General features: G+C 44.5%; 1 protein-coding gene across 3 annotated transcripts in view; it reads left to right on the top strand.

Moving 5' to 3' along the window:
* Positions 1-15,839, top strand: part of LOC140732927 (dual specificity tyrosine-phosphorylation-regulated kinase 1A-like) — a 97,608-nt gene that overhangs the window by 60,357 nt on the left and 21,412 nt on the right. For all 3 annotated transcript variants that reach the window (XM_073055650.1, XM_073055641.1, XM_073055659.1), the window contains exon 2: positions 13,348-13,577. In XM_073055650.1, coding sequence (XP_072911751.1) covers positions 13,428-13,577 — 150 coding nt within the window. In that variant the 5' untranslated portion in view covers positions 13,348-13,427. The remainder of the gene's footprint in view (positions 1-13,347; positions 13,578-15,839) is intronic.

Here is a 15,839-nt window from a genome sequence, read left to right as displayed (position 1 = left end):
GCGATGTGAGACAGAGTCAAGGCTGTGGGGTCCGGGCCCAGATCCAAGTGCAAGGAGTGACCTGAGGTTTGCCATATTGCCGGGCCAGATTTGTAAAAATCAGGGTTTTGGGGCATGAGGTGAGGGATGGGCTTGCTACTCCACAAGGTTTACTAATCTCTGTGCAGAACTCAGGCTGTGGCCCACAACTAACGGGCTCCTGGATCAGCTGCAGTGACTGGCTTTGTGGCTATGGACCTGCTTTTGTGTTTGACAGTCTGTTTTTTAAAATGGGTTTTGTTGGGTTTCTTTGTTTTGCGGTTAACTATAAGGAGTCAAATCTCAAGGTTGTGTATAGTATATTTACACACTTTGATAATAAATATACTTTGAACTTGGAAATCAACCTTATTGGAGCGGTGGAGCAGACTTAATTGGCTGAATTGCCTAATTCTGTTCCTGTGTTTTATGGTCTGTGTTCTTAAAACCTGAGTGCACAAATTAAATCTCAAGTACACACACTAGGCACTAATGAGTGAGATAAAGAAAATCAAACAGGATTCATTCAGGGACCATGCAGTCTGCTGGTAATACTATACAACAGTACCAGTGAGATGAACCTTGTGTTATATGGTGTCAGAATAACAACCCAGCTTTTAACATCAACAGACATATGATTTGCTTGTCAGCTTAAGGAAACAGATGGGTGAACACACCCTGTCCTCATCAGCTGAGCTGCTGGAGAGATGGTCAACCTCTTCAAGTTGTTCGGCACCCATATCGCCAGCAGTCTCCCTGATGCGGTGATCAAGAAGACATGTCACCACATGCACTTTCTTGGTTGTCTTTGAAGATTTTGCTTGTTCAAGAGGTTTTTCTGAAATTTCTACAGATGCAACATAGAGAAGATTCTGACACAGTCAAAGTTTGAAGTCATGCTTGAGTTTGCTGTCAGATGCACAATTTCCTGTATGTACAGGTTGCAGCATCATCACAGGCACAAAGATTCAGATACAAAATTCAGAAGAAAAATTAGCACAATTTTAACAAGAAAGAACACAATTAGAACAAAAATCAATTATAGCGCAAAGTGGTCACAGTGTTGCTATACCGAGGTAATGATTAGGGTTATCAGGTTAGTTCAAGAATCGGATGGTTGAAGGGAAGTAGCTGTTGCAGAATGAGTTGCGTCGCAGCCTGATGTGGCAACTGCTCTGTTGTTGACTGACAACCTGCATAGAGTGGTAAGACTGCCTAGTCCAGGGGTGTCAAACTCATTTTAGGTCACGGGCCGGATTGAGCAAAATGCAGCTTCATGCGGGCCGGATCAGTCGGACGCGTGCGAACGCAGCTTTCGTTGCCTCCGTTTTTTCAGCCTGTTCTCATGTGTCTCAGTCTCTGTTATAACTACAAAGTGTTTCACTTTACAAATTTTGTTTCTTATGAAGAAGACTGCCGAATAAACACTAAAAACCCTGAAAACCTGGTACCTGAATAAACTCAGCATTAGCCATATCATATGCCATAGGTGCTTCGATTACTGAGGCTAGCTTTAATAGTAATTAGATATTATCTCGTGGGCCAAAGATAATTCCACCGCGGGCCGGATTTGGCCCGCGGGCCTTGAGTTTGACATATATGGCCTAGTCCATCCTGGAACATCACTTTCTTCCATCACTCCCATCTTCAGGAAGGCCAACAGTATAGTCAAGGATGCCTGCCATCCGGTCACTCCTTTTTCCTTCTTCCTCTGAGAAAATACAGGAGCTCAAAACTCGACATTTTGGTGAAGGGTTTCAACCCGAAACATTAACTGTTTATTACCCTCCATCGATGCTGCCATCTGACATCTGAATCATTCACCCCTTTCCTGATGGAGCTGCCATGTTCTTGGAGATGACTCCACCTCTCTTGGTAATTCCATTGTTTTCACTTTAGCATTTCTTTTTTGTTTTACAGTCTTTGCACCCTTCTGCCAGTCTGCACTCATTGCTGTATATATTGTTAGCATTACCATTTGTGAGCTTCATATGAAAAAGAAATCCCACATTCTCCTTGGTGTAAATAACAACAAACTAATCTAATTGCCTCTGGGCTGGGATACAAGGCTGGCCCTTGTGGAGATGTTGCCCCAAGGATATCCAGCTGCAGACTGACAGAGAAACATTGGGGCTGACTGTGTCTGGAGGGGCGGATTCTTGTGTAGTTGTATTGTCTGCTTTGTATCTGAGCTAACCAGCACCTCCCCTGGTTTTGGGACAACTTGCTACTACCTGCTTGATTTTGATTGTGTCTAGGATACTGTGGTAAGAGATGATTCAGAGTTAGGTTTATTATCACTGGCATGAAATTTGTGGCAGCAGTACAGTGAAAGACATAAATTACGATTAGTTACAGTAAATAAATAATTAGTGTGGAAGTAGCAAGGTAGTATTCTTAAGTTCATAGACCATTCAGAAATCTGATGGTTGCAGAGAGGAAACTGTTCCTAAAATATTGAGTGTGGGCTTTTGGGCTCCCGTTCCCCCTTGCCATTTAAGAAGAGAGCATGTTCCAGGTGGTGGGGGTCCTCAGTGGTGGTGAGTGTCATCAGTGGGGAGGCTTGTGTCCGTGATGGATCCGGCTGAGTCCACAATCCTCTGCAGTCTCTTTTTATCCTGTGCATTAGAGTCTTCATACCAGCCTGCTACTTGCAACCTGTCAGAATGCTCTCCACAGTACATTTGTAAAAACTTGGTAAAGTCCTTGGTGTCATACTGGAACTCCTCAGACTCCTAATGAATTAGACCCGCTTGCATGCCTTTCTTATTGCATCAATGTGTTGGGCCCAGGATAGATTGTCTGAGATGTTGATGCCAAGGAACTTGAAGTACCTCACCCTTACCACTGCTAACCCCTCAATGAGGACTGGTGTGTGTTTTTCTAACTTCCCTTTCCAAAAGTCTACATTAAATTCCTTGATCTTGTTGACGTTGAGTATGCAGTCATTATTGTGACACCATTCAACCAGCTGATCTCTCTTGCTCCTGTTTGCCTTCTTGTCATCATCTAAGATTGTCAACAACATTGGAGTCATCAGTGAATTTATAGATTATTTGCCTTCCTTGCTGTGGGCAGTTCTAGTCTTCCCAAAGAAATTCAGCTTTGATTCTTACCAGCTTTTATTGCACTAGAAAGCATTCTGTATGGATGCATTACACTACTTTGCACATGACTGCAAGAAGTCAACATGGTCAAGGGGCAGTAAAGTACAAACACTTTACTGACAGTGGTGGGAATTGAACCCAGATTGGTTATTGCTGGTGCTGTAAAGTGTTAAAACCATTAGATATAGGAGAAGAATAAGGCTATTTGGCACATCTAGTCTGTTCCACCATTTCATCATGGCTGAACCATTTCCCTCTCTGCCTCAACCTCCCGTCTCTCTCTGTAAACATTCAGGCCCTGGCTAATCAGGAATCTATCAAAGTTCAAAAGTAAATTATCAAAGTACATATATGTCACCATATTCAACCCTGAGATTCATTTTCTTGTGGGCATACTCAATAAATCTATATAATAATAACTATAACAGAATCAGTGAAAGGCAGCCCAAATTGGGCATTTAGCCAGAAGTCAACAAACTCTGCAAGTACAAAAAGAAATAAATAATAATAAATAAGCAATAAATATTGAGAAATGAGATGAAGAGACCTTGAAAATGGGTCCATTGGTTGTAGTAACATTTTAATGACGGAGCAAGTAAAGTTGAGTGAAGTTAAGGCTCTGCTTTAAAGATACCCAATGACTTGGCTTCCACGGCCATCTGGGGCAACGAATTCCACAAATTCACCACCCTCTGGCTAAAGAAATTCCTCCTCAACACTGTTCTAAATGGCATCTCTTTATTCTGAGGCTGTGCCTTCTGGTCCTAGACTCCCCCACCATAAGAAACATCCTCACCATATCCACTCTATTGAGGCCTTTCAACATTCAATAGGTTTCAATAAGATTCCCCCCCCCCCCCCCCGCTTATTCTTCTTAATTCTAATGAGTACAGGCCCAGAGCTATCAATCGGTCCTCAGATGGTAACCCTTTTATTCCCAGAATCATTCTCATGGTCCTCCTCCGAGCTCTCTCCAATGTCAGCACATCCTTTCTTGGGTAAGCGGCCCCAAACTGTTCACAGTACTCCCAAGTGAGGTCTTACTACTTCCTTATAAACACCTCAACATTACATCCTTGCTTTTATATTCTAGACCTCTTGAAATGAATGCTAACATTGCATTTGCCTTCCACACCACTGACTAAACTTGCAAATTAACCTTTCAGGAATCCTGCATGAGGACTCCCTAGACCCTTTGCATCTTAGAGTTTTGAATGTTTTCTCCATTTAGAAAATAGTCTATGCTTTTATTTCTTCCATCAAAGTGTATGACCATATACTCCCCAACACTCCATTTCATCTGCCATTTAGTTGCTCATTCTCCTGATCTGTCCAAGTCCTTCTGCAGTGTCTCTGCTTCTTTCTTTCTTACCATCCGCAAACCTGGCCACAAAACCATCAATTCTGTCATCCAAATCGCTGACATATAATGTAAAAAGAAGCAGTCCAAATACACCACTAGTCACCAGCAGCCAACCAGAAAAGACTCCCTGTAGTCCCACTCTTTGTCTCCTGTCAATCAGCCAATGCTGTATCTAAGCTAGTATCTTTGCTGTAATACCATTCCTGTAATTTCATGTAATTTATTAAGTAGCCTCATATATGGTGCCTTGCTAAAGGCCTTCTGAAAATACAAGTGCATAACTTTGTCTATCCTGCTTGTTATTTCTTCAAAGAATTCAAACAGATTTGTCAGGCAAGATTTTCCCTTAAGGAAACCATGCTGACTTTGGCCTATTTTACCATGTGCCTCCAAGTACCCCAAACCACATCCTTAACAATCGACTACAAAGTCTCCCCAGCCACTGAGTTCAAACAAACTGGCCTATAATTTCCTTTCTTCTGCTTCTCTCTCTTCTTGAGTGGAGTGACATTTGCAATTTTCCAGTCCTCTGGAACAGTGCCACGATCTATTGATTCTTGAAAGATCATGACTAATGCCTCCACAATCTCATCAGCCACCTCTTTAGAACCTGGGTTGTGGTTTATATAGTTCAAGTGATTTGTCTACCTTTGGACTATTCAGTTTCCCAAGCACCTTTTCCCTAGTAATGACAACTTCACTCATTTCTGCCCCTGACATACTCGAACTTCTGGCAGACTGCTAGTGTCTTCTACAGTGAAGGGTGATGCAAAATATTTATTCAGTTTGTTAGCCATTTCCTTGTCCCCCATTACTACCTCTTCAGCAACATTTCCCAGCAATGCAATATCAACTCTTGCCTCTCTTTTACTCTTTATATATCTTAAGTAACTTTTGATACCCTTTAATATTATTGACTAGCTTATCTTTGTATTCCCTGCTTCCAAGTCCTCTAACTTCCCACTAATTTCTGCTCTGATGTATGCCCTCTCTTTAGCTTTTATGTTTTTGACTTTCTTTGTTAGCTCTGGTTTCATCATCCTGCTTTTAGAATACTTCTTTGGGATGTATCTATCTTGTGTCTTCCAAAGTTCTCCCAGAAATTCCCATTGTTGCTGTGCCATCATCCCCTTCTGATCAATTCTGACCAGCTCTTCTCTAATATCTCTAATTCCCTTTACTGCACTGTATTACTGAGGCATCTAACTTTAGCTTCTCTACTTCAAAGTGTAGGGTGAATTCTATCATATGTTTGACCCCTAGGGGTTCCTTTACCTTAAGACTTCTAATTAATTACAGTTCATTCCACAACGCCCAATTCAGAATAGCTGATCCCCTAGTGGGCTCAATTATGAGCTGCTCTTAAAAAAAAACATCTTGTAGGCATTCTACAAATTCCCCCTGTTGGAATCCAACAGCAATCTGATTTTCCCAATCTACGGGCATATTGAAATCCTCTATGACTATTGTAGCATTGTCCTTTTGACATAACCTTTTCTTTCTCCTGTTGTAATTTGTAGCCCACTACTTTGCTACCGTTTAGAGGCCTTTATATAACTCTCATCAGGGTATTTTTTCTCTTGCAGTTTCTTAGCTCTCCCCACAAGGATTCTACACATTCTGATCCTATGTAACCTTTCTCTAAGGATTTGAATTCAGTTTTTTACCTACAGAGACATCCCACCACCTTTGCCTACCTGCCTGTTCTTTTGATACAATGTGTATCCTTGGATGTTATCCCCCAGCTTTAATCTTCATTCTGCCATAAATCAGTGATGCCACAACATCATACCTGCCAATATCTAAAGGTGCTACAACTTAATCTATCTTATTCCATATACTGTGTGCATTAAAAAATAACATATTCAGTCCTGTATTCATCACCCTTTTTGATTTTGTCCCCCTTTTACATTGCAACTCATCCAGTTGACTGCAATTTTGTGCTCTCATCAGCCTGCTATTGTTAGCAGTATAACTACACACTGCCTCTGTTTGTAAACCAATTGCCCCATCAACAGCCCTGACATTCCGGTTCCAACCCCTTGCCAAATTAATTTCAACCCTCCTGAACAGCTCTAGCAAACCTGCCCGCAAGGATATTGGTTCCCTTGAGTTCAGGTGTACTCATCCCTTTTGTACAAGTCATACCTTTCCCAGAAGAGATCCCAATGACCCATAAATCTAAACCCCTGGCCCCTGCACCAATTACTGAGTCACATATTTATCTGCCAAATGCTCCTATTCTTACCCTCATTGGTGGGTGGCACAGGTGGCAATATGGAGATTACTTCCCTAGTGATCCTGCTTTTCAGCTTTGAACCTAGCTCCCTAATAATCTCTCTTTCGAACCTTCTCGCATTTCCTGCTTATGTCACTTGTGCCAGTATGCACCAAGATATCTGGCTTTTCACCCATCCTATTTAGAATACCATGGACCTGATCTGAGACATACCTGACTTTGACATCTGGGAGGCAACTTATCATCCAGGTATCACTATTGAGTCCACAGAATCTCATCTCTGTTCCTCTAACTATGGAATCTTCTATCACTACTGCAGTCCTCTTCATCTCTCTTCTCTTTGGAACCTGATTGCTCCGGCTCCCCCGGTAGGTGGTCCCCCTCAACGGTATCCAAAATGGTATACTTATTACTGAGGGCAATGGCCACAAGGGTTCTCTGTACTGGGTGCCCATTTCCCTTCCTTCTCCTGACAGTCACCCAGTTACCTGCCTCCTGCAACCTAGGGCTGACTATCTGCCTGTAACTCCTATCTTACATTTCCCCAGTCTGCTGAATGAGCTGAATGTTGTCGAGCTCCAGCTCCAGTACTTTAACATGTTATCCAAGGAGCTGCAGCTTGGTGCAGATGTGGTTATCTTAGAGGCTGTAGGTTTCCCAGAATTCCCACATCTTACACAAAGAACATAACACTGTCCCTGGAGTCATTCCCACTGCTCTGACTATGCCTCAATAAACAAGGAATGAAGAATAAAGAAGAAGAAACTTACCAGATACTTGTTTCATCCAAGCCAAATAAGCCAAAGCCTCTCCACTCTGACACTGGCACACTCCAACAATCGCTGCTCCACTTGCCCCGCCTTATTTTTATTTGTTTTTGCTAATGAATCCCGTTCACTGATTGGCTGCAATTCAAACTGAAAACTGCCACGAAGTACAGGATAGGCATGGTAAGTCATACAGCTCTGACTCAGTTCCTTCAGCCTGCTGAGTCTGCACTAGTTGGGAGCGGTGGGGGCTGCAGTACACACATTCCTGTCATGGTCCGGATCGGTTCCCCTTCAAATTTAGTTAGGTTGCATTATGATCCGGACTGTTGACTCTTTGTTCCCTTCTAATTCCGTTTCACTTGTCCCTTGAGCTTGGCAATTAAGGTGATCTACTCTAGACCCGAACCGGCAGCTTATAAGCCCCTGGCTTTAGCCGTTCGGGGCGAGAGTGTTAAGAAGCCTTTGTAAGTCGCCGTCGCTACGACAAGCCAGAGTGATCCAGCCCGTATCAGAGTACCAGCAATTCGCCTTCCTTCGCCAGAGTGGGTGCGGGCAAGATCAATCTGACAGGGGTGAGTTGAAGGTGGAGTCCTGGCTCGACGTTCGTGCCCGTTGTCTGTGTCTATCCACCGAAGAAGAGTCCCGGCTCAATGCCTGATCTGAAGGAGGAGTCCTGGCTCAAGGTTCCTTGTCCTGTGTTCGGTGTCCACGTTTCTGGCTGCGGCGATCCGTGGTGTCCATGTTTTCTGGCTGCGGTGAATCAAGGCCCTAGTTTCCTAGTCCAAGGGCCGTGGCGGTCCCAGTCCCCAGTGTCCCAGTCATGGCCGCGGCTGTCCATGTTCCCACTGTCCACAGGTCCGTGGCTGTCCATGCTCCCCCTGTCCAAGTCCAAGGTCCACGGCTGTCCATGTTCCCCCTGTCCAAGTCCAAGGTCCGCGGCTGCCCATGTTCCCACTGTCCAAGTCCAAGGTCCGCGGCTGTCCATGTTCCCACTGTCCAAGTCCAAGGTCCGCGGCTGTCCATGTTCCCGCTGTCCATGTTCCCACTGTCCAAGTCGTGGCCGCGGCGATCCCAGTTCCCAGTTTCCAAGTCCCAGGTCCGTGGAGATCCAAGTCCCTAGTCCCCTAGTCCGAGGTTCGTGTTCCTCTTTGTCCTTGATTTCCCGATTTTCTGTGTAGCGAGTAATAAACACTATTTTATTGTACCTAAGAAAGACGTGTTTGTGTCCTGTGTGTGGGTCCTCTCCCAGCACCCTTGTCCCCACCTCGTGACAGTTCCTGAACTGAGCTTAAGAGGGTTGAGAACTTCAGGGTCCTAGGAGTGAACATGACCAATAGCCTCAATACATGGTTGTAATGAATTGATCTGTATGCAAGACAGGATTTCCATTTTACATGTAATGATAATTTACCAATTTACCACTAATCCTATTTTTTTATACTTCCCACATTCCCATCAAATTTCCACCCCCCATCACACCCGAGATTGTAACCCTCATCTACACAGCAAGGGGGCAATTCACAACTGTTGGTTAACCCACCTACTTCACACATCAGTTTTTGGGATGTGGGAGGTAAACAGTGCTCCCCATGGGGCCGGGGTGGGGAGAACCTTGCTGTCAAGGAGAGAAAGCTCAGTTTCCACACTCGGGCAGTACCAGTGGTTGGGATCGATCCTCGGTAGCTGGAGATGCAGTGGCTTACAACTTACAGGTGGCTCCGGTCCACACTTGGCTCTCTTTGTGTCCCTGAAAACTGGGATCAGGCTAGCCTGCTTCCTGTTCTAGCCGTTGGCATTGTGGTCATGACACCAAAACTAATCTGAGCTATTGAACAACATTAAGGTGCCAATTCCTGTGGGTATTGTCACCGAGCATAATTTCTACCACAGGAAACATATCACCCAGTGTGACTTGCATGTGCGAACATTTCGCGACTGCAGGGGCATGTGGAAATGCTTGTGTGAATTGAGTTTTTATTCAGAGGTACAGACTTGACCCTTCCATCCCTTTTAAGCCACGCTGCCCAGCAATCCACCAATTTAACTCTCGCCTAATCATGGAACAATTTACAATGACTAATTAACCTACCAATTGTGGGAAGAAACCAAAGTACCCGGAGCACACAGTTGCTTACAGAGGGTGCCAGAACTGAACTCCAAACTCTGATGCCCTGAGCTGTAATGGTGTCACGGTAACTGCTACACTACTATGATGGCTTCTACTACTACTTCTGTGGCTTAAGTTAAGAACTGGGCAACACAGTGCTGGAGTTCAAAGTAAATTTATTATTAAAATACGTATACGTCACCATATACAACCATGAAATTCACTTTCTTGCAGGCATACTCAGTAAATCGAAGAAACATAGTAGAATCTATAGAAGACTGCACGAAATAGGCCAAACAACCAATGTAAAAGATAACAAACTGTAAATATAAAATAAATAAAAAAATAAACAACAAATATTGAGAATATGAGATGAAGAGTCCTTGAAAGTGAGTCCATAGTTTGTGGGAACAGTTCAATGATAGGGTGAGTGAAGTTACCTCCACTGGTTCAAGAGCCTTAATAACCTAGTGGTGTGAGTCCTGAGGCTCTTGTACCACCTTCCTGATGGCAGCAGCAAGAAGAGAGCATGGCCTGGGTGTGGGTGTACTTCATGATGGATGCTGCTTTCCTGCGATACCGCTGTTTAGGTGTGCTCAATAGTGGAGAGGGCTTTACCTACGAAGGACTGGGCCATATCCACTACTGTTTGTCGGACTTTCTATTTAAGGGTATTGGTGTATCCATACCAGGCTGTAATGCAACCAGTCAATATATATTATCCACCACACGTCTATAGAAGTTTGTTAAAGTTTGAGATGTCATGCTGTATCTTCGCAAACTCCTGAGGAAGTAGAGATGCTGCCATGTTTTCTTCACAATTACACTTACATGCTGGGCTCATACAGATCCTCTGAAATGATAACACAGAGGAATTTAAATAGACAATAGGTGCAGAAGTAGACCATTCGGCCCTTTGAGCCTGCACCGCCATTCTGAGGTTATGGCTGATCATCTACTATCAATACCCGGTTCCTGCCTTGTCCCCATATCCCTTGATTCCCCTATCCATAAGATACCTATCTAGCTCCTTCTTGAAAGCATCCAGAGAATTGGCCTCCACTGCCTTCCGAGGCAGTGCATTCCAGACCCCCACAACTCTCTGGGAGAAGAAGTTTTTCCTTAACTATGTCCTAAATGACTACCCCTTATTCTCAAACCATGCCCTCTGGTACTGGACTCTCCCAGCATCTGGAACATATTTCCTGCCTCTATCTTGTCCAATCCCTTAATAATCTTATATGTTGCAATCAGATCCCCTCTCAATCTCCTTAATTCCAGCATGTACAAGCCCAGTCTTTCTAACCTCTCTGCGTAAGACAGTCCAGACATCCCAGGAATTAACCTCGTGAATCTACGCTGCACTTCCTCTAGAGCCAGGATGTCCTTCCTTAACCCTGGAGACCAAAACTGTACACAGTACTCCAGGTGTGGTCTCACCAGGGCCCTGTACAAATGCAAAAGAATTTCCTTGCTCTTATACTCAATTCCCTTTGTAATAAAGGCCAACATTCCATTAGCCTTCTTCACTTCTTCTAAAGTAGCTGATCCTCTCATTGAGGACTGGTTTCCTCCACGTGAAGTCAATAATCAGCTCCTTGGTCTTGCTGATAATTGAGCGAGAGGTTGTGGAATCATTTAGCCAGATTATCAATATCCCTCCTATTGCTGATTTGTCACCAGCTTTGATTCTGCTTATAACAGTGATGTCACCAGCAAACTTGAAAATGGCATTGGAGCTGTGCTTAGCCATACAGTCATAGGTGTAAAGCAAGTAGAGCAGGGGGCTAAGCACACAGCTTTGTGCACCTGTGCTGATGGAGATTGTGTTGGAAATGTCGTTGCCAGTCCGAACTGACTGGGGTCTACAAGTGAGAAAATAGAGGATGCAATTGCACAAAGCAGTATTGAGACCAAGGTCTTGAAGCTTATTGATTACTTTTAAGGGGATGATAGTTTTGAATGTTGAGCTTTAGTTGATAAAGAGCATCCTGATATATGCATCTTTACTGTCCAGATGTTCCAGGTTGAGTGAAGAACCATTGAAATAGAATCTACTGTGGACCCGTTGTGCCAGTAGGCAAATTGGAGCAATCCAAGTTGTTTCTCAGGCAGAAGTTGATATGTTTCATCAGCAACCTCTCAAAGCACTTCATCAAAGTGGACGATAGTCATTGAGGCAGGTTACCACATTCTTCTTAGGCACGTATAATTGAATCCTGCTTGAAGCTCAGGAGGAAGAACTCAGCAGGTCAGGTGGCACTTGTGGAGCAAAACAGACAGCCGATGTTTCGGGTCTGACCCTCCATCAGGACTGGAAAGAAAAGGGAGAGAGCCAATATATAAAGTGGTGGGGCAAGAGCTGGCCGGCGATAGGTGGATCTAGCTGAAGGGCTGGGGTGATAAACACACAAATGGAGGAACTCAGCAGGTCAGGCTGCATCAATGGAAGGGAATAGACAGTCAATATTTTGCGATAAAACCTGTGTGTGTGTGTCTGTCTCCTGGTGATAGGTGGAAGTGAAGGGGGCTGAAGATAGAATCTGATTGGACAGGATGGGGGAGTATCAGGAGGAGTACGTGGGTGATTCCAGATTTCAGGACCAGTTTGTAAATGCTTTATTACTTTTGCATGTACAAGATACTGTGCAGTGAAAAGCTTTTGAGACAGATCTTTACATGCACAAGCACATTAAGGTAGTACAGAAGAAAAAAGTGCAGATGATAGTGTTACAGTAAGGTGCAGTGTAGGTAGACAAATAACATGTAAGAACTAGGATTGGGTAGATTGAACGATCAAGAGTTCAACTTTATCGTAAGAGGTCCATTCAATAATCTTATTAACAGTGGGATAGAAGTTGTCCTTGAGCCTGGTGATACGTGCTCTTAATCTTTTGTATCTTTGTATATTTTGAGCTGATGCACCAGAGTACTTGAAGCTAAAGGAGTACCTGGTTACATTAACACAGTGGCTTGCAGTCTGTTCCCTCGGGCCACAGGAGAGACCTGGTAATCCCTCCGGGGCATGTTTCAGTGGCTGGAGGAAGGGGGGGGAAGAGGTCGTGCTGCGTTCTCTGAGGATGGTGGTTTGGTGTTTCTGGGGTTTTAATGTTCTGGTGAACCCTTGCTGTAACAAGACTGACACAAACAGTCTGTGTAATTAGAGATAGTGAAAGGTTGCACAGAGCGGATATGGAGAGGACATTTCCATCAGTAGGAGAGTTTAGGATCTGAGGGCACAGCTTCGGAATAAAGTGTTGTCCCTTTAGAACTGAGATGTGGAATTTCTTCGGCCTGGATAGGAGAATGGTGTTGATTTAAAATAAACAGCCATGATTGATGAAGCAGACTCAATGGGGTGAATTGCCTAATTCTGCTGTTGTATATTGGAGTCTCAAAGTATTCTCAGGGAAGCGGGACTGAGGATATGCTGCACCTTGGGAGGTGTTGGGGAATATCTGCCACTCTGGGCTTGTAGATTCATAGAGCCCTATCGCCATTATTATGGCACTGTAGAACATGGAACGGGACAACACTGGGTAGCCATTCAGCCCACAATGTTGTGCCAAGCTCTATACTGTGTGGGGGTGTTTGGATACTGGTTACTGTTTCCGCTGAACTGTGAGTTTGTATGGGACGTCTTAAGATGTTTCCGAAGTAGGGATGAAGGAGGGCTGGGAAGAACATGTTGCCCTGTTGCTGACTTGGTGTATTTTTCTTTCTTTACACGTGTGTGTCCACAGGTGGGACCAGCTCAGGATGCAAGCCACCCTCCTCTCACTGCCTGGCTGCCTCACTTGGCTTCACCCCCACTGAGTCCAGCATGTCGAGTCAGCACAGCCACCTGCCACTCAGCAGCCTGCAGCCCACGAATGAGACCCCGCAAGCCCGGCACGGGCCGCACTGGGGCCCAACCAGCGCTCGTACCCGAGGCCAAGCCGCCGACCACCAGAGAGGCACTGGCACTGATAAGGTACGTATGGCAGCCAAGTCAGCTTCACTGTGTTGTGCACTGTATGGCAAGGGATGCATATGATCGCAAGCTCATTCAGAATCTGCTTTGTTATCACTTATGTTGTGAAACTTGTTGCTTTTGTGGCAGCAGTACGGTGCAGGGCATAAAATGACAAAGTTTCAATAAAAAATACTGCAGAAGAGGGATAGAGAGGTTTTGTTCATAGGATCACGTGCCGTTCAGAAATCAGAATCAGGTTTATTATCACTGACATGTCGTGAAATTTGTTTGCGGCGGTAGTACAGTGCAATAAAAATTATGAAGTTGCATTAAGAATTATAAAAATAAATAGTACAACAAGGGAGGAAAATGGTGAAGTAGCGTTAATGTGTTCATGGACCATTCAGAAATCTATCTGATGGCAGAGGCAAGAAAGAGGCTGTTGTTGAATCATTTGAGTGTGCATTTTCAGGCTACTCCCCTCAGTAATGCCACGTGACTCCCTGTCTCAGGGAGTGAGGGATGCTGCCTTCTTGAAGGCACCGACACCTGAAGATGTCCTCACTGTTGGGGAGGGATGTGTCCATGATGCAACTGGCTGAGTCCACCAGCTTCTGCAGCCTCTTTCGATCCTGTGCGTTCAAGCCTCCATACCAGGCAGTAAGGCAACCTGTCAGAAAGCTCTCCAAGGCAGAGTCACAGAGTCATACAGCATGACAAAAGCCCTTCAGCTTTTTCCACGCTGACCACAGCATCCTCCCTGCTATTCCCAGGACAATGTCTTCTGCTCATAGCCCTCCAAATCTTCTCCTTCCATGTAACCATCCAAATGTCTCTTAAATATTGCAATTTTACCTATTTTGACCACTTCCTCTGGCAGCTCTTTCCAAGTACATCCTCTGTGTAAGCTGCTCACTTCTCATGTCTTTTTCAAACTCTCCCCTCTTACCTTTCTGTGCCCTGTAGTTTTCAATTCCTGACCCTGGGGAAGAACTTATGTATATCCATCCTTTTGAGGCATCTCTCATTCTTCTGCACTTCGGGGAATAAAGATCCAGTGTGGCTATCTCTCTCTATAACTCAGGCCTTCTAGTCCAGGCAGCATCCTCTTAAATCTCTACTGCACCTTTTCCAGCTGACCAAAACACTACACGATACTCCAAGAGCAGTCTTAAATGCTCACTGCATTTAACTGTAACTACTGCAGAACTTGATTTTAATTGCATCATTAAGGTGAAACAGTACACTTGTATCTGCATATATAGAAATTTGATAGTCTTTTTTATACATACCAAGCACCAGCATCACAGGCATGGAGGTAGAGGCAACAGCAGAATATATATTATTCCATACAGTGAAAAAGTTAAGGAAGACCTTAATGTGAAACAAAAACAAAGACACATTCAAAGACAGAATCAAGGTAGGGCCAGCAATGGTGTGTAGTGTCTCGTTGCTGTGGTAGAGTTAGGATTGTGCCAGTTGGTTCAAGAACCAAATAGTTGAAGGAAAGTGGCTGCTTCTGAATCTGGTGGTGTGGGAAATCAGGCTTCTGTACCCCTTTTCTAGCAGTAAAATCCAGGAAGACTGGAACTTATTTCCAAAGATTGGTGGTTATTGGGATTTTATTCCTTTTTGAAGTCCTCTCCCTTTTTTTTATATATATCTACCAAACTCTCCACCTCTCCCTCGCCCGTTGCCCCCCTTTCCGCCTTTCCCTCGCCCGATGTCCCCCCTCTCGCCTGTCCCCCCCCCCGTCTCCCCCACCTCCCTCGGCTGTCATCCCCTCTCCACCCCTCCCTTGGCCGTTGCCTCCTCTCCCCCATCTCCCTCGGCCGTTCCCCCCCTCCCCCCTCCCTCGGCCTTCATCCCCCACTCTCGCCCCCCTGGCTGTCATCCCCCTCTCCCTTGGTGATGTGGTGTATCTATTAACCTGCACATACTATCAGTGCCCCACTTCCCTCACCAGGGTCAAGTTAAAACCTGCCCATTCCTGCAGTGTCTATTAATTCACACGTACAGGTTTCCCCCGCTATTTGAAGGTAGAGCGTTCCTATGAAATGGTTCATAAGCTGGAATGTCAGAAAGTGAAGAAGCAATTACCATTTATTTATATGGGAAACATTTTTGAGCGTTGGCAGACCCAAAAAATAACCTACCAAATCATGCCAAATAACACATAAAACCTAAAATAACAGTAACATATAGTAAAAGCAGGAATGATCTGATAAATACACAGCCTATATAATGTAGGAATACTTTTCTGCAATTATTGCAGCACTG

Source organism: Hemitrygon akajei, chromosome 1 (assembly GCF_048418815.1).
Source record: "Hemitrygon akajei chromosome 1, sHemAka1.3, whole genome shotgun sequence".
NCBI classification, from domain to species: domain Eukaryota; kingdom Metazoa; phylum Chordata; class Chondrichthyes; order Myliobatiformes; family Dasyatidae; genus Hemitrygon; species Hemitrygon akajei.
Note: the sequence above shows the minus strand (reverse complement) of the source record. Positions and strands in the feature narration are given on the sequence as shown.